This window comes from Pleurodeles waltl, chromosome 10 (genome assembly GCF_031143425.1).
Source record: "Pleurodeles waltl isolate 20211129_DDA chromosome 10, aPleWal1.hap1.20221129, whole genome shotgun sequence".
NCBI lineage: Eukaryota > Metazoa > Chordata > Amphibia > Caudata > Salamandridae > Pleurodeles > Pleurodeles waltl.
The window spans coordinates 454,107,146-454,129,322 of NC_090449.1; the positions used below are offsets into that span (position 1 = coordinate 454,107,146).

The following is a 22,177-nucleotide window of genomic DNA, read 5'->3' on the forward strand; positions in this document are numbered from 1 at the left end:
ATGTGTAGGACCTTGTGTGCTAATTGTTTAGGGTCTGTGTGGGTATGTGTAGTGGCCATGCATTGGTGATGGGTGTCCATGGTTTGTTGTTGCATGCAGGGCCTGGTGTTGGGATGTGTGGTTTGTGATAGTGGGACATCTGTGAGGAGTTGGAGTGATAGGGTGAGGGGGAGGGTGGGGGTATGTGATAGCATGCAGGTAGGGTGGGGGATGTAATAGTTAAGATTTGACTTACCAGAGTCCATTCCTCCTGCTACTCCTGCGAGGCCCTCAGGATGCAGTATAGCCAAGACCTGCTCCTCCCATGTTGTTAGTTGTGGGGGAGGAGGTGGGGGTCCGCCGCCAGTCCTCTGAACCGCGATGTGGTGTCTTGAGACCACGGAACGCACCATGCCCCGTAGGTCGTTCCACCTCTTCCTGATGTCATCCTGTGTTCTTGAATGCTGTCCCACTGTGTTGACCGTGTCCACGATTCTGCGCCATAGCTCCATCTTCCTAGCCATGGTGGTGTGCTGCACCTGTGATACGAATAGCTGTGGCTCGACCCAGATGATTTCCTCCACCATGACCCTGAGCTCCTCCTCAGAAAACCTGGGGTGTCTTTGCAGTGCCATGGGGTGGGGTGGGTGATGTGTGAGGTGGTGTGTGTTGTAATGTGTGGGGTGATGTTTAGGGGTGTGTGGTGTTTTGTGCGTGGATGTGTATGTGTGATGGTGTTGTGTGCCTCTGTATGCTGGTGTTGTCTTTGCTGTGCTGTCTCTCTGGCCTTCGTCAGAATTTTTGGAAGGAACGGTTTGTGGGTAATGTGGGTGTGTGTTTATATTGTATTGGGTGTGTGGGAGTGGTGTGTGTATGTGTATCAGGTGTGTGTATTTGGAATTGTCCAATGTGGTAGTCTTTTGTAGATGTGTGTGTATTTTGAGCGCGGCGGTGTGTACCGCCAATGGAATACTGCGGTTGAAACACCGCCTCGTGGGTCGTGATAGTGTGGGCATATTCCTGTTGGCGTGACGGTGGAGGTTTTGCTATCGGCAGTTTATCACTGACCTTTGGTGTGGCAGACTTGTGTGGGTGTCTAGATTTTGGCAGATTCCGAGCTGTGGGTCGTAATACCTGTGGCAAAATTACGCAGCTGCGGCGGTGTGTTGGCGGTCTTCTGCACGGCGGTAAGCGGCATTTACCGCCAATGTTGTAATGAGGGACAATATCTTTAGCAAAAGTACTAAGTGTTATAAGCAATGTATGTGACTGTCAAGCAGGGACAACTATGATATCACACATTTATGTAATGGGAAGTATGAGATTCATAATGGACGCTTGTGGAGATAATGTTTTTTTTTTTTTTTTTTAATGCATGTGACTGTTCCAGAGACTCAATTAGGATAAGCGACCAAATAGTTACCTAGGATTTCAGTTTATAACAAACAGCCATGTGCCCATGTGCTTCTTTATTAATATCCATTACGCTAAACTGGTATATAAATCTGCATTTTGTGTTACACCGCCTGTGATGCAGCTTTTCCCTGGCATTCAGACTGCGCAAGCGATTGAACTAGGTGAGCTAGGAAATTCATAGGGAGGGCTGAGCCACATACAAGCCTTCAGAAGATCCAACATGGAAATGATGCAGCAGTTGGGATGCAACAAATATGATAAACACTTAGGGCATAATTATGACCCTAGCAGTCTGTTGACGGCCAGAGTCTTGGTGCCCGTCTGACCACCGCCAAAGTGGTGGTCCAACCACTTTGGTGGCAGTCTGAACACCACATCATGACTGTGGCGGTCATGGCGCGGTCAGACCACCAGCACTGCCAGTTTTCCTCCACAGGAGGTCCTGGCAGGCGTATTTTGCCAGGGTAGCGTTGCAAGCAGGGCCTCCCTGGGGATTACGAACCCTCCCCCAACCAGCGTTTACACGGCAGTAGTATTGCCATGTAAAGGCTGGCGGAGACGGAGGGCAGGGTGCCCCAGGGGCATGGGCAATGCAGGGGCCCCCGGGGCCCCCTGGCCAACCCCGTTGCGTGAACATCGCAACAGGTGCTAGTGCATCCTACAAACTACAGCATTGCCACCGGCTCTGTTATGAGCAGGCGTCAGTGTTGTAGGCCGTTCCCCGCTGTTGACCCAGCAGGGGACTCTTAGGAGCCCAAGGGTAGGTGTCCCCACTGGCGGCAACCTGACCATCTGGACACCGTCTGCCGAAGTCATTATGACCCCCTTAATAATTAAAAATAAGTCATTTCTTCAATGCTTGCATTTTCTTGTTTCACCTACACTACCACTAATCCCCCCCCACACAATACACCCACTCACTTGTATGCCCTGCATTTTCTTTAACGTTTGCCATGTCAATGTTTTAAAAGCTGTGCATCTCATTCACACACTGTTGCATGTAATTACAGTAACAGTAGACACACTTCATCGTTGCTCTGTGTACTCTGCAGAGAGGCTAAGTATTGGATGAATAGGTATTCTGAACCCGTTTATGACCCTTGGAGAGGCACTTTGAGGAATTCTCACTGTGATTAGACTGAACTCGACAGGTCGCAATCGTGGCCCACCCACAATCTGAACTCACACAGCTACATATGAGCAACTCTTAACACCATGACCTATACATGAGTTATATGTTGCATGAAAAAAACTACAGATACAACATCTTGAAAAAAGCAAATATTGTTAGGGAATGGTAAGTAAAACGTGATGAGTAAAACAGGAACAACATTGTTGTTCCCGGGTTGGGATGGCAATGTCTCTTTTTGCTAGCTGCGGCTATTGCTGGCAGTGCCTTACAAGGGGGTGGCCAGAATATTTACCAATGGGGCCCCAGCCCCATCAGCCCCGTCAGTTATGCCACTTTTGCAGTCTAAAAAACAAACTGCTTGAGTCCATCAACAAAACCCAAAGGGAACACGAAAAGGATGATGTAACCTCCCACAGAAAGCCATGGTCTTGATGGACAGTCCATCCATGAAATGGAAAGCCATGAAAGCCTCACAAAAAGCACTGGTTGAAGTGAGCAGCCCCAAAGCTCTCCCTCTGTATTACTTGTGGTCGATCACGGAAACTGCCTACTAGTGCTTATTCAACTGGCTAGAGCTCATGTTGTTGGCCTCACACCATCACTGTCTGTGGTGTGTAGAGGCTAATGTTTGTAGGGGCATGTAGTCTTGAGACCTTTAGAATCTATTGACAGACCTTGCGCAAAACTGGCACGGCATTCTGCCTCAATTCCAGAGATCTCAATCAAGTCCCATCATAAAAATGAACCCACAACTTCTTCTCAAGACACCTGAATGCAACTCAGTTCACAGTGTGCACTATACAATTCATATGCTACATAAAAAATACATATTCACATCGTCTGGAAAAGCGAATCTTCTTAGGAAATGGATGAAGAAAAAAATGCAAAACGTCCATGTGTCTCAGTGTATTTTGTTTCAAATGGGCTTGTAATGGGAAGACAGAAGCCAAGCAGCAGCGTTCAAACCACAGTTGTTTCTATGACGAACCCTAACATAATGACCAAAAAATGCACAGTGCAGTGTGCTCAAGAAAATAAAATGGTTCCAGCTATCAAACCAAACACTCGGCGATTCTGTGTTAAAAATTACATTCATACTTTTCTTACATGCTTGTGCCTTAGTAAACAAAGGTGTGTAAGATAGCACAGGCGGCTAATGCTCCCACTGCACTTGATAGTGTTAAGATCACTTTTAAAATGAAAAAGATCCCATACCTTATTTTAGTAAAGGTGTCCTCTCCTCATCCTGGAGAATCCTGAACATTACTTGGACTACAGCATAATTAATACAGTGTCTGGATATTTTAACACTTGGTGTAAGTGTGCATGTTAAATACATGCACACTTGGTGTAAGTGTGCATGTTAAATACATGCATTTAAATAAGCACATGTACTGTACAGTGTTTTAAAATCATAAACACTAAAATCTACTACTACTGCTACATCTATAAAGCAAGCATTAATGCTTGCATTGACAGTTTGGTCGAGTTTATGCATCTTTGTGTAAAGGCCAGGATGCAGCTTGGTAATGAACAGGATCAATTCTTGCATATTACGTGAAAACAGTGAGGTGGTGTGTCTAGGAGAAAATGCTACAATGAGTTGTGTATGTGTGTGAAAATAAATTATTTGGGCATTAAAAATAATGGTAGTGACAAACTTAACAACAAAGCTTACCTCTTAAACTTAAAACAAACTGGGAAGCGAGTTGGCACCAGTGAAAGAGACAGGTAAAACATCTGTCTCAATCAGCAATGTGGAAATTATTTTTAAGAGCTGCCACTCCAAGGTTGCAGGACTATAATTAAGGTTGCCACCTGGCAAGTGTATTTGAATGCCTTGGCTGCTATAACAAATTAGACAAAATCACACTACCCCGGATATTTTCCCCTCTATCATTAAACACTTCGGACAGACAATATAAGGAGAAAGACTGTAAAATGTGTTCTAGAGCTACATAATGAGGCTGGAGTGAAAAGTAAACAAAAACAGAAAAGTATTTTCTAATGAACACTGGCAGTTCAAATGAAGTTCTATTTAAACACTCCATCCAGGCCTATGCATTAAACATGGCACGTTTTCAAATTGATAAGACAACCTTATCATGTGGGAAATGTAGACAGACTGGTCCTTATCTTGCCAGGAGTGGAACAAAAGCCCTTGCTTCATGAGCATCTGCTGTCCACTCGTAAATCACATGACACCATAAGTGCAGACTTTTTTTAAAACAAGCATTTGCAATGCAATAGGTCGCGCATTTGCTTGAGTTAGAGCTATTGGCAAAGTAAATGCTTAACTGGACCTTTCTTGCCATATAAATTGGTCAACGCAGCCGCATCCTCTCTGCCACATAATTACAGTGGCCCTACATATAACTAAAGCACTTCCTCTGTCTGCAACAACAACAACAAAATATTGCGATTATTTATTGTATTTATTTATATTATTATTTTGGGTGTCTCGCCTCCCCAACCTATTGTGGGGACCTAGAGAAAACCTAGACTGAAAGAGCACATGGTGAGTTATGGGTGACTGATGCTTTAGAGCGATCTCAGCCTCTGTTGAGATAAGAGTAATAAAGAAAGGTGAGGATGGATGAGGTAGCAAAGTGAGTTACAAACAGTGTAAAATTTAGAGAGCTATGTGGGTGAGATTTAGAACTAAAGGTGAGGGTGGTATACAACTGGTAGGTAGGGAAAGATAAGGGAGTGGTGAAGAGAGGTAGTTCAGTAGAGAGGAATAAAGAAAGATGTTTGAAGAGAGGTACAATAGAGCATTGTGGAGTGGAGGTATAAGTTGGGTGAGGTAGAGCCGCAGTTATTGGGAGAAGCAGAGGTGGGGAGGTGAGAGAGAGGTATGCTGTGAAATAGGTGACTGAGAGCAGGAAAAGGGACACGGTAAAAAGGTAACTGAAGTAGAGATAAAGTATAGAAAAGACAGAGGTGTGGTAAAGAGAAAAGAGATAGTGTAGATATTAAGGGTTGAAGAGGTGATGCAAAGAAATTAGGTTGAGAAGGACTATGATGACAGAGGAAGGTAGAGTGTGAGAGGTATGGTATAGAGAAGCAGTAGAGAGAAATGCAAAGTAGGTAAATAACGCTTATTGAGAAAGATGGGTAAAGGTAAAAAGAGCAAAAGAGATGGTGAGGTAGTCAGCGTGCGTGTGTGAGATGTATACAGATGGGAGAGACAGAAAGGTAGCGAACAGTTACAGGTGAATGAAAGGTGAAGTAGAGCAAGATGTGAGGGTGAGGTTAAAAGAGGGAGAAGAAGACAGACATTGGGCAATGTGCAGGAGAAAAAGTGAGATGTGAGAAGGAGGAGCAATAGAGGAGTGAGAGGGGAAGAGGGATGGAGACAGGCTGATAAAGATAGAGAAACTAGCGAACTACAGATGAGGGTGTGAAAGTGAGTGCCAATAGAACAAAGAAGTACTAATTAAGATGAGTAATAGACAGCTGGCTAGAGACCATAAATAATCTGTTTAGTTTTGTGTAGGGTCTGCACTCTGCACCCTGAGGTTGCATGCGGAGGGGAGGAAATACTAGAAAAGCGGTGTGGGAGTTTATGGCTGGAATTCCATGCATGAAATTACAGGCTCACACAGTGCAGATTAGCACCATATAATGGGGTTGAGTTCCCAAGTTAAGCAACAGGAAGCATGGTCTTGACATGATCAGATGAATATCCTGGGTCTACATGGAAAGCTAGCACCGGCGATGCATGAAGGCACTTTTATATAACTGCACATCCCTTTTCAGGCCTTGAATAGAGCATTTAGTGTATTTCTGGGGGACACATATCCAGACATGATCGTAGGCACTCCAGAGCTGCATGACTAAAATAATGCACAGTGTCAACTGCAAGCCTTTTGGGGCTCTCACCATGGGTACCACGAACAGAAAGGGGGCAGATTATGAAGTTTACTTCCTTAAATGGAAAATGACAAGCCTGTTTCTGTAAAAGACTACTTTTAGGATTGAATTTATGGGAGTAGGTTGGGTTCAGGCAAATTTTCCAAAATACATGGCTCGCTGTAAGTGTGTGATGCGTGCTTGGAAAGCTGGTGACACCCTCCACTTAGTATGCAGCTGAGGTCCGTGGAAGGTTTACATGTGTTGGGCATAGGCTGGCTAATAGGAGGTGGTGATGACCCCATGGGCAGTAGCTGCAGCCAGATTCCGCGCCTTTCTCTTTGTGTAGCTTAGCATTATGAAGAGTTCCACTAGCTGCCAACACCCAGTCCGCGTGGTAGAAAGAACCCTATTTTGTGAGGCGATGCATCCTGCATGAACAAATTGCAGTAGTTGTTTGAACCCGTGAAGGGGCTAAGTGCTCTGCAGATTGAGGTAAGGTGGCCTAACTGAGTTTGCCTGCAAAGGACATACTTTCTCGCCGCTTGTCTTCCATGCGGTTGAGAATGGAAAGTGCGCAGCCTTCTGCATCTGGCCTCATCAAGCAGACCCCTCAGTGTTATTGTTTAGTTTGACATTTATTACCCATGTTAAATGGAAAGGCAATAAAATGGGTTCCTTGCTGAACGTAGAACAATAAGTTTGTTAACTGTGTGAGTTTTGTTACAAACGCGTTAAGTCTCAGTAACAAGCGCACATGCTCAAAGCCTTTCTGGGACACTGACAGGTTTCCATCTGCTGTTATTCAGGGAATAAAATGTAGTCTGAAATACAGACATCCCATATCCCGTCATGGCAATTAATAGTTCTTTGAACTTTTGGAGCCATAAAATGGGAACATGGCCCCACAATGCCGTGGCATGCAGTGCATATGAATGACAAATGAAAAACAAGAAACTGTGAGAATAGGCTTCTGGTGCCGAAGCGCTGATAAAATCAAATGCATGCCATGATTTAAAGCCCCATTTTGAATCACACTGGCATTGCAAAGGCAGGAGGAGCAGCTGTGTGAAGTAGAGCCTTCCCATGCAGCCCTGCAGGAAACAAAGAATAAAGCAGCTATTGCACCGAAGCTGAACATAGGCAAACATTTATTGCAAAGAAAAAAAATAGTCCCCTTCAGAACAGATTAAACAACCAAAGCGTCTTTATATAGTAGTTGGGCCCTGCTCCCTGGGATGGGCGAATGAGAAAAGGAGGGACAAAGAAACAGGACTGACCACTAGCAATGAAGGATTTTTCAAAGACACTAAAACAAACAAATGGGAAGCAGGGGTATAACTTTAAGCCATAGATGTATAGTAAAGTATACTTGAGGTCTGGCGCTTACACTCAACCTAAAAAATTTTAATAAAAAATAAAAACGTGATCTGCAAGCTGAACGCTGAGCAATGCAGACTGTATAGCTTTTTAAATACATTCATGATCTTGAAAGCACACTTCATGCTTCAAGACGGCACTGCTGTTGTGTGGCTTTTACATATACTCATGATCATGAATGCTTGTATCATGCTTCAAGATGGTGCTGCTGTTGTTTGGCTTTAAATATACTTATGATCACAGAAGCGCGTATCATGCTTCAAGATGGCACTGCTGTTGTGTGGCTTTTGAATATGCTCATGACCTTGAAAGTGCATGTCATGGTTCGAGACAGCGCTGCTGTTGTGTGAATTTTAAATATACTCATGATCATGAAAGTGCGTCATGCTTTGAGACGGGACTGCTAGTGTGTGGCTTTTTAAATGTATTAGTGATCATGACAGCAAGATAGCACTACAGTCTGGAACCATGATGTGTGCTTTCATGATCACTAATATATTTAAAAAGCCACACAATAGCAGTGCCGTCTTGAACCATGACGCGTGCTTTCATGATTATGAATACATTTAAAAAGCCACACAGACTGCTTCACAAGCCCTACAGCTGTGCTCCTATTACTGAAAGGAATGCAGCAAGTGGCAAGTGTGGGAGCCACTTGCTGCACAACTTGTGACCCTCTTTAACCCCACAGGTTTCGGTGGAAGAGAAATGCTTACCTGCAGCTTATGTTCTCCTCTTCCACAGTGGTTTCCTCCGCCCGAGATCGCTGACACTGCTCCATTCATGATCATGAAAGCGCGCTTCATGCTTCGAGACAGCACTACTTTTGTGTGGCTTTTAAATATACTCATGATCATGAAAGCTTGTGTCATACTTCAAGATGGTGCTGCTGTTGTTTGGCTTTTAAATATACTCATGATCACAGAAGCGCTTATCGTGCATTGAGATGGTACTGCTGTTGTGTGGCTTTTGAATATACTCATGGCCATGAAAGTGCATGTCATGGTTTGAGACAGAGCGCTGTTGTGTGAATTTTAAATATACTCATGATCATGAAAGTGCACCATGCTTCGAGACGGGAAACATCCTGAACAACTAGGTCCTAAACAACTACTTGCCTAAACCACTACTGCCAAACAACTAAAAAGTCTCTACAACGAAGTACTGAACAACTACTGTCTAGACAACTATTTTGCCTGAATAACAATTGTGTCCTAACTAAAGGAGACTAGGGCATGTACTATCACCTGGCCCTGGGTAGTATTATCCCTAAAGGCCATATTGAACAAGCCTTAGAGGTCCCACCAGTGGGTGGTTTCGTAGGACAGAGTCTCCTTGCTTGTGTCCTAACTCAGAACAGTCAGAGCACTGGGACTGGAAATGGGGCACCCTGGGCCACAGCCCACCAAAACCTCCTCCCTGTGTAGCAGAAGAGGCATGGGAAACCTTCCTCTACCCTATTCTTGGACTTGCCTGTCTCTCCCTGGGACCACCCCTTCCTCACTCTGCTGGAGGAACCTGAACCACACTTTTTAGGGTCACTCCCATGTACCTTATTGGCACTCTGGTATGAATGCACAGGTATGCCTCCTTTGCAAGCTCCCTAGGGTCAATGAGCACACTGTCAATCAGGCGTTGGAGCAGCTCTGTAAAGCAAGCAATGACTATGTGCTCTCTCAAAATTAGATTGAAAACGCCCATTGAAATCACACACCTTACTGTCTCTCACCCAACCATCAGTGCCTTACTGAAGTAGTCTAAGAAATCCACCCAGGGCTGGGTTAGCAAATTGTGGGTGTCCCTGAACCTGATGTAGTATTTCTCAGGGGTCAGCCGAAACTTGATGAGTAAAAAGGCCTTCATTGCAGCATACCTCATCAGATCCCCAGCCTCTGATGTAAGAAGGATGCCGCTCCCCACTGTGGGTATGTGTTTCCACAAACTTGCTCCCCAGTCCTCCTCTGGGTGCTTGTGCATTTTAAGGGCTACCTCACAGACAGAAAAGCATTTATCTACATTGTCCCCCACCACATAGCTCCGCCCCAGGTCTTGTGGGACATGGACTCTCACCTCTCAGGTGGACACAATGCATACTGCCACCATTGCTGCTGGATTCTGGTGCTTACTTAGCTTGAAGGCCCAGCTCCTTAAGACTCAATTCATGAGCCAATACCAATTTATTTTCTTTCAGCCAAGGCCTTTTCTCCTTCTCTAAGGCTAGCTTCTTTTCCTCTGGGGCCCTGCGAGCCTCAGCCTTTTCCTTTGCCAAGGCTCTTTCTGCCTCATCCTTTCTCTCCTCTGTAGCCCCCTGGGCAGCTGCCTCCTTGGTTTTCAGTTTGTCCATCTTCAGCCTCAACCCCCTTCTGCTTTCCTATCCTCTAGCTCCTCCGAGGACAGGTTGCAGATGGAGATACTGCTGCCTGATCTGTATCTAAGAGGGACCTCACTCCAGTGAACCCTCCTCTCTCTGGGGCCATAATCAGCAGGTTGTCGTCCTCCCCTACCATTTCCTTCTCCTGCTCCTCCTCGCAGTCCACCTCCTTATCCTCATGTGCTATAAATTGTAATTGGCAAGCCTCCTTCAAGGCCCTGGGGATCTTATAGATTTCCTGCTTTTTGGAGTTCTTGTTTGCTGGAAACCCATCTCCATGGTGAAACCTTTGAGCTCAGCCACAGTGTAGCTTTCCATGTTATTGAGCTCACACTGCAAGCTTGCAGCAGGCGGGGTCCCAGATGCGCAAAGTAAGGTAGAATGGAAGTGAATTTGAAAAAAGCAAAAGAAGCCGATCAAGGATAATTGAAAAGTTTGTTTCTGGTATCAGATTATTTATATGGAATTTGCAGTGTCATACAAATCACTGTATGGCACTGAACAAACATAAGGACTGACTTCCACCACTGAACACCAATGTGAGAACTTGGGTTTAAGATTGAGGGAGTGAAACCCTTTATCAAGCAACAACCACAATTCTTGTCAGGGTGATCCACAAAAGTCACTAAATTAACCTGTGCGTAACCCTCTAGTAGCTTGGTACAAAAGCAGACAGGCTTAACTTCGAGGCACTGTGTTAAAAATGTAATGAGCACACAAACAGTAATAAAATGAAAACACCACACAAGAAAAATCCAGACCAATGTAGAAAACTGTAGTAAATTTAATAAATAATTTGAGACCAAAATACCAAAAAATCCAGTCAGTAGAACTGGAGTTATGCAGTCTTAAACGTTTAAGTAAAAATAGCACCAAAATGCAGAAAGTGCTATCTGTGGGTATCTGGTCACTCTAAACCAAACGCAAGTCACACGTTTAGGTCAACTGTGATGGAGTGCAGGCCATATACAAGGATCAGGTTAGTCCTGCTGGAAAATTTACCTTCTCAAAGTTCAGTGCGCAGAGTTCAAACCGTCAGGAATTCACAGGAGGAGCTCGACTGTTACCAGCCAAGGCTCCAGGACCAGAGAGGCACCTCTTGATGATCAGGAACTCCAGCAAAGGCTAGCAGGGCTCAGTCAGGTCCAGTTGCAGGTCCAGGCAAAGCTAGTTGGAGCAGTTCAGCTAGGCAGTTTCAGGGATGCCTCTAGAGCTTTTTGTGTCCCTGTAACACAGAACTGGACATAAGTCAACTGAGCCTTGGAGTCAGTCTGGTAGTCCTTGTTTCAAGGAAATGTTCCTCTCTCCTTCAATCAGTAAGGCAGTCCGCTAAGAAACAAGGCAGGCCTCAAACAGCAGAGCAGGCCTCAAGCATCAGGCAGTCTTCGGGACTACAAGCCAGTCCTTCTGTAGTTTTCCACAGGTCCCTGGGTGTACTGAAGATTTGATCTGTGGGTCCACTATTTATACTTGGTGCCAGCTTTGAAGTAGAAGAAGCTCCTGTGGTTTTTCTCCACAGATGATGCTGGAATTTCCTTTCTCCCTACCCAGGCTCCAAAGGATCTGGGGTGCCTGCTGTCAAGTTTTTAGGTCGAGCATAAGTGTTCGACTTCGTGTATACTTTTAGTATACTTCTTATGACCTAAAGCAATTTCATTTGTTGGTTGCAGTGTCCTTTAAACATTCTTGCTTGCTAGTAGTCAGTTCTGCCTTTTTCTGCCTCCTTTTTCTGTTTCAGAGCAGTGACCAACTACTGTATTATTCCACTTTGGTTTCTTTATCTGTTGCTGTGATGGCCTATTTTTGTTATTTCTTTGGTGCTCCCATTTTACTGTGGGTGTTTTAGGCTGGTAGCTGCCTGCATTTTATTGCAGCATTCCATTCCTCCCATGTCGCTGGCATTTGTTTTGGCTTTATTCCATTGCTGTCCTTGTTTACCTCTGGCTCCTAAAATACGCTTATTTCACAAAAGAAACACCCGGTCAGTTAACTTACTGCTCACGAAAGCCACAATATGCCCTTTCTGGTAGAATGTAGTTAAACCTAGCAGCAATGATATGAAACTTGCTTAGCCTCACATCTTGAGTTTCTCTCTCCAGGACCACTTGTTGCCAGCATTCAGGCCATCTCACACAGGGCATTGCTTATCTCCTTTATTGGGGCCATAAATCTTCTCAGGTTGCTCTGCTGTTGTTAACTCGTTAGAGCTTTGTTGAAATGAGAGGCAAGAATCCTTGCAAGACTTTTCATTCTGTTAAAATAAAAAGAAAATACTTTTCTGTTCAGACGTTTACACAATGCGAGGTAGTGCAGTCATCTTCTCATCTCTCCTCAAGGGCTTGTGATTTCTGATGTCAGTAGTTGCCAGTGACCACCAAAACATGGCAGGAAAAGATGAAATTATGAGACAGGGTTGACCAATTTATGTGGCAAGAAAAGTCCAGTTCTGAAGTTACAATGCCAATAGCTCTAACTCAAGAAAATGGGAGACCTATTGCATTGCAAATGCTTGCTTATGAGTGCGCTGAGGCAGCTCCTTTGAAATGTAAGTGGGGCGGGGAACAGCTCCGCCCCTCCAATACTGGCAGGATAGCCCTCTCCCAGCTATAACCAGGTGCTATTGTTTATTGTCTGGCCTCAGTATGCATTCCTGATGGGGGATCAATTAACAGACGTAGGCAACTGGAAACTCCTAGGAGGCATCAGAAAGTTCAGGGCAGGAAAATGCCAACTTTCTGAAAGTGGCATTTTCAAAATTGCGACCTAAAATCCCACTTTAACATTAAAGAAAAATGTTGATTTAGAATTAATTTGAGGCTGAACAGGAAATTTCTACCTGCTCTCAGTCAAAAGTAAATGCTGATTAAATGTACTAAGGCAACTATGGGAAAGGTAGGCCTCACAGCAGAGGAAAATTTATTTTTTCGTTTTTTGTTAATAGGGCATGTAAAACTTAAAAGTATATGTCCAACTTTTTAAATGCAATCCACCTTGCCCTGTGGGCTGTTCAGGGCCTACCTTAGAGGTGGCTTATTAAAAAGAGAGATTTAGGCCTGCAAAAAAATGACCCACTAGTAGAATTTACTTTACAGGCCCTAGGTGTAAGTAGTACCACTTACTAGGGACTTACAAGTGAATTCGATGTACCAGTTGAGTGTAAGCCAATTTCACCATAGTTTATGGAGTGGGAACAAGCACAGTAGCACTGGTTAGCAGTGGTAGAGTGCAGAGATCTAAAAGCCAACAAAAACAAATTCAGAAAACAGGAGGGCTGAAGCCAAAACGTTTGATGGTCGGAGCAGGATCGTCCTTTAAGGCTGGGTGTGCTGTGCCCATGCCCAGGGCACTGACAGTCAGGGGGCGCAGTCCTGTCTGTGTTCAGACCACAGGGCAGCCACGCTCCAATCTGATTTTGGTAAACTGCCCTTAAATAATTTTTTTCAGCTGCTTGTGAAACCCAATTTCCTCACTCCCCTCCCTTCTCGTCTTTTCTTATGCTGCTCTCCCACCAAGCCCCTCACCTTCCATTTGGTGCTGGTGTCGAAGAGGTTCCTGAAAGGTGAGCAAACGGCAGAGAGGTGTGTGCTCACTGCAGGCCCATCACTGCTCTGACTGAAATAGCCGATGACTGACGTGCATACCAAAGACGCATCCAGTAAGATGACCAGCAGCAGGGGAAGGCAGGAGAGGTCATCATACTGCCAGGGAGGAAGGGAAGGTTTTGGACAGCAGAGAACTCACCACCCCCTCCACCAACTTTACTTCTCTTAGTCTCCTGGGTAAAAGACACATATGGGGTCAGTGGGAAGATGTGGCTTAGGCCCAGGGTCAGTTCATTGTCCCAAAATTACTCCATGCTCATTGTGGCCATGTATTACGTTCTGTGTTTTCTTTTTACAGTGTAGTACTTGCACTTTCGTGTCCACTCCCTAATACAGGACAATGGGTTGAAGTGTAAATTAAAACACATATTTAGTAAGCTAACCAAAGCTAGGAAAATATTTTCCTCCAAAGGTATAGGTGGCGCGTAACTTGGTTTCCCTGGGGGCACTAACTGTGGAAAGGCTGCCCCTGAGTCCGATGAGTTTTCTGCAGAGGAAAGCATATATAGGGGGTCATTCTGACCCTGGCGGTCATTGACCGCCAGGGTCAACGACCACGAGAGCACCGCCAACAGGCTGGCGGTGCTCTCAAGGGCATTCTGGTCAGAAAGGGAAAACCGGCGGTCTCCCGCTGGTTTTCCGCTGCCCTCAGGAATCCTCCATGGCGGCGCAGCTTGCTGCGCCGCCATGGGTATTCCGACACCCCATACCACCATCCTGTTCCTGGCGGTTCGCCCGCCAGGAACAGGATGGCGGTATGGGGTGTCGTGGGGCCAATGGCATGGGCACTGCAGGGGGCCCTGTAAGAGGGCCCCACAAAGAATTTCAGTGTCTGCTTAGCAGACACTGAAATTTGCGACAGGTGCAACTGCACCCGTCGCACCTTCCCACTCCGCCGGCTCCATTCGGAGCCGGCTTCCTCGTGGGAAGGGGTTTCCCGCTGGGCTGGCGGGCGGCCTTCTGGCGGTCGCCCGCCAGCCCAGCGGGAAACACAGAATCACAGTGGCGGTCTTCAGACCGCGGAGCGGTGTTCTGTCGGGGGAACTCTGGCGGGCGGCCTCTGCCGCCCGCCAGAGTTAGAATGACCCCCATAGTGTTACGGCGATTACTGTATGAGCGGATGGAAGATGTTCTCTGAAATATGATCCCATTTATTATGGAAATCACCCACGAATGTCTTTGCAGCTGCATATTTATACCCGTTGTAATTTCCCATGTCACAGGGAGATAAAAAGGAGTCCCTCTCGATTATGGTCACTGCTGTGTTAAGAGATAAGGAGAAAGATGTTTATCTCTTGATTTTAGAACTTGCAGTGTTAGCTAGTCTTACTGTTGCCTGTGAAGTCTGACCCATGTTGCAGTGAGTGATAGATGCCTGTTTTTTATGGTGGGCCCTGAATTGTTAGCCAGTGATAGAGCAGCATCTGCTGCTGAACTTTGTTTCTTTAGTACATCTGTTTTTGATCCTTCTTTTTGTCTGCCTTATTCCTTAGGTGCGCACAATGCGGATGCATTTGTTCACAGCATTGCAGTTGGTATGCCTCGCTGTTCTCTGGGCTGTGATGTCGACCGTGGCTTCCCTGGCCTTTCCCTTCATTCTCATCCTGACCGTGCCACTGCGGATGTTTGTGCTGACCAAGATCTTCACAGACCGGGAAATGAAATGTGTAAGTGTGCCTGCTGCATGTACCAGCGTATGACAGTCCAGCCAGCTTTGCCACAATTCGGCAACATCTGTCTGTGTCGGAACTTGTCCAATTTGACTCGCGCCCCTGAATGCAAAATGGCACGTGTGCCACGCCTCGCTAAATCCATCCTGTAACCTAGCTTGTCAAACGCCACGTTTGCCATTGCTCACCAAATGGGACCTACACTCCAACTTGGCTTCTCTAACTGCACCTGTACTTCAGAATGTCAAAATGCTTCTGAAATACAGCATCACAAATGTGTTTTTGTCTTAACATCCAAATACTTTATTGGCACATCGTTTAAGCTTACAATTTTGGCAAAAGTCGTGTATGCTTCTGATGTTACTAACCAACAAGTGCTATTTTTTCTGGAAGCTCTTCGCTACCGGACAAGAGTATGCTGGTGGAATGTTTACCCTTCTCCCCCCATCCCCGTGTTCTTTTTCACCAATGCCCCCCTCCTCTCTCTCTTTTTCACGATTGTGTTGTTCGTCTGTAAAAAAAATAGTTGGGTATCATGTCCCGTAGATTGAGGTAAAAAAAAAATCGCGCAATCTATAGTTGCCTACGCATTTATCTGAAGTGTCGGAATCCACACACTTGAGCACCCGCTCGAACCATTCGGTAATCAGCTCAGTTGCCCCACGAAAAACAGAGGCGATTTGGGATACTCCCTGCCTGTTACCACACCCTCTGGGGAATTGTTCAATCTCCATACTTTTAACCCCACTGTAGCCAGCAGCCTCTTATTAAAAAAGCTAGACTTATCTCAGAAACATAGGGCTAGCCTTGATTATCTGGAGGATAGTAAACAGTCTGCATAGTCTCTTTCCAGAGTTATCAGTAGTTTTCTTAAGGGACCCTACTTGGTGGTCTCATGCAAGGGCAATTTGAAGGTACAGGTTATTAGGTTGAGTGGATTACATGGGCAACCTGACTGATTCTCTGTCTACCTGCATATTCTTCCCTTGTTGATTCGCACCTACTAGGTATCCACAAGCGCTAGCTATACTGGATCCAGAAACTTTTCCTAGCTCTTCTATTCCAGTAGGGCACTCTGGCTCCATCATGGTGCCTGAGCAGTGCTAGAGTCCTGCCTCTGGAGCCATGTAGTAACCACCCCCAGAGCACTGACGTCAGTTCCTTTTTTTCTGAGTCCTTCGACATGAATCCTAGCTACCCTTTGTGTTTTTCATGCTGTTTTTCAAAGTTTCAAACGTTTCTATTAATGGCCTTGGGTATAGTGCATAGGGATGTCTCAAAAGTCAGGATTCAAGCCCTATCCTGCTTTCAGTGGACAGGTGTCCATTTCCGACCCATGTGAAGTGTGCTTTTGGTGCTGGGACAGCAGCATAATAAGTCGTGCAAAGAGTGCTTCCTAATGCACTCTAAGGCTATCAAAGAGTGCAAGGTCAGGTTTTATATGCCCCACTCGCAGAAAGAGCATCAGATTCAACGCTGGTGGATGTCAGCCTGCCTCAAAGTCACATTAATTTCCGTCTCCAGGTCCTCGAAGGAGAAGAGGAAGCACAAGAATAGGAGGAGACAGGAGAGTTACACCCCTCAAAGGTTTTTGAGGTCCCAGGGTTGGTCACCTCAGCACACTCTGCCCCTTGTGGAGTCATCCTCAGAGCCGAAGCTCATGGAGATTCAGTCTTGTGAAAAAGCAATTCTGGCAACTCCAGCAACTCTGGTGCCTGCTGCAGGGCTTATCCCATGCCCATTGCCATCTCTACCACTTACAGCACAGACAGCACCACAGTTTTGTCACATATGCGAATAGTATATATTTACGCTGCGGTCCACATGTGACATTTAGCCTACATGCCATGCATGCATTTTCTGTACCATCGGCAATTGCCTTACAGGAAAGGTAAATAAACCAATTAGGTAAATCCAAGGGACAGTACTTGTTTTCGTTGGAAAGCACATAGAGTCCTAATGATTCCATTTAATATTGGTATCATGCACAGAGCCCGAAATGCAGCAAAACAAGACAGGAAAAATGGGAGGACCTTGACAACAATGATGTCGTTTCTTACTATAGACACAATTCTTCAGTGGTACTCAGCCAGTATCATCATTAAAGGGAAACAAATCACTGAAGCATTTCACAAAAATTATTAAATCTCTACTTGCCCTCAAAAGTATGCCAGGACACAGGCTGTGATTTCCTGCTTTTTAGAATTCTCGTATATTTTTAATTGTTTGCTTGGTAAGCTCTGCCAGGCACATGCGTTCCCGTGTTCTGACAAGTGCAAATGTTGGCATTTTTGCCTGTAAACATACCCGTATGGCTGATAATCTCTTTGTGAACGGGCCTACTATATCACAGACTGTGACATCACAAAGATCTCAACAAAGCATATAAGCTGCAAAACATCACCGTGCTGTCTTCTTTGTTGTTGAGAAGTATCATTGTAGTTGCTGCTTCACCAGCTAAACAATAACACTGGAAAAGCATGGTCAAGCAAAGGTGAATCTGAGCATTAGAATGGAGTTGCAAATTCCCAAAAGTCATAATCTCTGTTAAGGATAGGTCAATAATCAAGGGATAATATTAGCCTTTCTCGATTTCCTATCCAGACTAGGGGAAATGTGCAGTTTACCTTAAGGTACGGAGATCAACGATACGCATATCCAGAGCCTGCACTGATCTTTGCACCAATGCTATCAATATGTTTGAAATAAAAATCTTAAAGATAGAAAAGGTAGAAGCGTAGGGCCATTCCATCCCTTTATTTATATATTTTGGCTGCGGCTCAGATGAACGCTTTAGAAGCCATTGCAACACAGGGATTCCGGATTGAATTTACCCAGATCAGTCCCAGCCAACTGGAGGACTATGCACGTTCAACTGGGAAGGATTGCAACCCAAACAGCCTGAAAAGGAGAATGTTAGAATATTAGCAGTTTGGATGAGGACCCAGGAGCCTCTGTTCTCTGTTTAGGAGTCAAGATGCGTCAGACAGCACTTAATTTCAAATTAAGCAGGATTAAAAAAATAGAAGATGCATACGTCTTAGTATGTCTTGTACGGAAAAATAGATGCCCGCTGGAATAAACAACATAGCCAAAACATGAGTCATCAGAGACTCTGAAGAGAAATGAGACAAGGAGAATTGTTAGCTTCAAGGACAACCTGTTAAAATACAGAGACTCATTTGGGGAACATGTGGACAACAAACCCAGGGTTAGATATCCATCACAACGGTTTTGTGTGTACCTCAATTTTTTCACACCCAGATAGATGTATCCCCAGAGATGTATATGCAACATTGACCGCTGTTGAGAAAAACGACAACTGACAGATGCTTCCACCCTCTCCTTTGGGCTGTACTCGAAGGCCTATAATACATTTTAAGAAAACAACAGGCCTGCCACAGAAGCTGTTGCACAGTATAAAAAGAAGCCTTACCCTGGAACCCTTGACTCAATACACACTCATTTGTATTATAAAATAATTAATGTTTATTATGTGTTGATATAATGTAAGTGACATGTATTAGAATGAGTATTATATTAAGCAGAAAACTCAGAAGCAAGGAATAGTGTGATAATGAGGAAAATGTACCAACCATCTCAGATGTATTAGTCAATCTTCCTGTTTTCCCTTTGGCATCTTATTGTCACATTGACAATGCATGTAATACCCTGCCGCATAACTGTTGCAGGCTGGAGTAGTGTCCTTTCCTGCAGGCATGATAATGTTCAGTATATCATAACACGTGTCCCTTTTGTTCATATATCTCTAATCATCTTGTCTCTGTCTCCTCACTAATTTAGGGAAGCCTATGTAAACTAGAACTGGAGGGGGAAATGTTTACCAGATACAATGATTTCAGTGGAAACATCAAAAGTGCTAATATATGTTGCATTTGAGACCTATGGTGCGGAAACCAGAGTTCCAACATGGGCATATTAGTTTGGAAGTCTAGAGTTAATAGTAAGCATCGTAGGAACTGAAGGCATGTTTCACTCTACTCACAAAGAACAGAATATTCTTTAGTATTGTGCACAAGCAGAGTACATTTGCGATAAGTGAACACATTCATGTTATGTAAAACCACACTGTTAATAAAACACAATTTGAGTTAATTTTATGTTAAAGCATAGTGTTTAAACATCATTTATGTTAATATTTTTAGGGGCTGCTAAATATATATATGTTTATTAATATCAGAATTCATAGGGAGTGTTAGAGCACTACATAGGGAACGGTAGCCAAAAATAGGAGATCACTCCAAGCGAATTCCCTTAAGAAGGTGATTCATGAAGGCTGCTCTTTTGACAAGAGTACAGTTAGCGGGGAGTTGACCAGCAAATCTTTACATAATAGTATGATAGGCCTTGCCATCAGCGAAGAGAATAACCAAAAATTGTCAGTTGAAGCTGAAAGGGCATCCAAACCTCTTGTCACGCACCAGTGAACCTAGTACAACTAAGGTGAGAGTTCCTGAGTGAAAGGAGGTGTGGGATTTGGGCATCTTCATTGAGATCTGTCTCTAAAGCTGAAAGTCCAGGTTTGAGTCAGTAAGATTTCATATCTTCCAATCCACTGTCTCAAGGTGGCTTTGTAGAACCAGTTTGTGGGCTTTTCCCTATTTAGACCAATAGGAAAGATAAAAAAAAGGAAAGGTAAATTGGTTTCTTGATGGCCAATGGGGTCTGAATCCGCCAAAGAGAGGCGGCTAATAGAACGATTGTGTCTGATAAGCTCAGACTTTCAAACCTTCTGGCTATGACACCAGTTAAGAAAATGGGAAGTTGTCTTCCTTGAGAAACAAGGACAGGAAGACACCTCCGCATCACCTCAAGTACATGAATATGTTCCTTTTGGAGTAAAATGTACATGTTCAGGCATTAATACCAGAAAACTCCTGCAATATCCAATAGTATCTTACAGCGGAAGAACCTCCCAGTTGGTTGACATGGCAGATAGCAGAAACAGAGAAGGGCACAGCATCCTACTCTGTGAATGGGTAGATTCTTGATTGGGGGAAGCTGGCTAGAAGCTATGGAGTATTCATTGGAAGGGAACTCTCCTGAAAAGTTTCACCCCCTAACAGTGGTCATGAAGTCAGAGCTGGCAGCCCTAGCCTCCTGATTCAACAGACTCGCAATGAGATCTGAAGAAGTCCCAAAATCTGCACTGCTCTCCCACGCCTCAGTGTGAGAGGGTCGACAATCAGTCTTCTCCTGGGTTTCCTAGGATAGGTAGTTTGTGTAGGAAAACCATGACGAAGATGAGATGCCTTGAGACAATGTGGAGCTTGATAGTGAAGAGGGCCAAGAAAGATGGCTGGAATGTGAAGAGAAAAGAGTCCTGAAACATGAGTCATTTATTCGAGAAAGAGAAGCCTTAAGGAGCATAGGAAATGTATTTTCTATCTTTGTGATATTAGAGTTGAATGCTGTGGCAAAATATAGGCGGTCATTCCAACCTCGGCGGTAAAAGGCGCTTACCGCCAGACAGAAGACCGCCATAACACCGCCGCGGTAAACCGCCACGGTCATTCTGACCCACAACAGGCAAACTGCCAAAATACCGACATCCACAAAAGTCCACCACACCAAAGGTCAGCGATAAACTGGCGATGACCAAACCTCCACCGTCACGGCAACAGAAATACACCCATGCCATTACGACCCACGAATCCACGCGGCGGTCTTTCAACCGCGGTATTCTATTGGCGGTACACACCACTGCGGTCGAAATACACATACTCGTACAAAACACTACCACATTGGACAATTCGAAATACACACACCTGATACACATACACACACCACTCCCACACACCCAATACAATATAAAACACACACCCACATCACCCACAAACCCCTACGACCAGAAATTCAGAGAGAAGGCGAGAGAGAGACACCACAGTCAACCACCAAGCATCCACAGGCACACAATACCAATACCCACAGAACTTCCACGCACCTCACACAACACACCACTAAATAGCACCCCACCTATCACTACACACTCCACCCCACACATCATCCACACCACCCCATGGCACCTCAAAGACACCCCAGGTTCTCAGATGATAAACTCAGGGTCATGGAGGAGGAAATCGTACGAGTAAAGCCCCAGCTGTTCGGGACACAGGTGCAGCACACCACCATTGCCAGGAAGATGGAGCTATGGAGCAGAATAGTCGACAGGGTCAACGCTGTGGGACAGCACCCAAGAAATAGGGACGACATCAGGAAGCGGTGGAACGACCTACGGGGGAAGGTGCGTTCCATGGTATCAAGGCACAACATCGCGGTACAGCGGACTGGCAGCGGACCCCCACCTCCTCCCCCAGAATTTACAACATGGGAGGAGCAAGTCTTGAACATCCTGCATCCTGAGGGCCTCGCAGGAGTCGGTGGAGGAATGGACTCTGGTAAGTCTCATCTTCACTACTTCATCCCCCCCACCCCACCTGCATGCCAACTCATACACCCACCCTCACCCTCACCCCATCACAACTACCCCTTGCAAATGTCTCACCATCACAACCCACCCATCCCAAAACTTAGCCCTGCATGCGGCCCCAAAGCATGGACACCCATCACCAAAGCATGCCCAATGCACATACCCATCACCCCCCCCCCAAAAAACACCGTCACAACAGCCCCCACAAAGGAATGCCAGCACTGGGGTACACGGGCACCCACCCATTGCACGCCATTGGCACACACAGAAGCAATAACCATACTTTTATACACCTGCAGGACCCGAACGCCAGGTCACCGC

At 45.2% G+C, this 22,177-nt stretch overlaps 2 protein-coding genes across 7 annotated transcripts in view; one reads left to right on the forward strand and one right to left on the reverse strand.

The window, feature by feature from the left end:
* The window catches only part of SLC4A2 (solute carrier family 4 member 2), a 2,186,615-nt gene that overhangs the window by 2,096,429 nt on the left and 68,009 nt on the right, over window positions 1-22,177 (forward strand). For all 6 annotated transcript variants that reach the window (XM_069210734.1, XM_069210733.1, XM_069210737.1 and 3 more), the window contains one exon: window positions 15,229-15,402. In XM_069210734.1, coding sequence (XP_069066835.1) covers window positions 15,229-15,402 — 174 coding nt within the window. The remainder of the gene's footprint in view (window positions 1-15,228; window positions 15,403-22,177) is intronic.
* Window positions 1-22,177, reverse strand: part of TMUB1 (transmembrane and ubiquitin like domain containing 1) — a 281,266-nt gene that overhangs the window by 10,912 nt on the left and 248,177 nt on the right. The window lies entirely within an intron of this gene.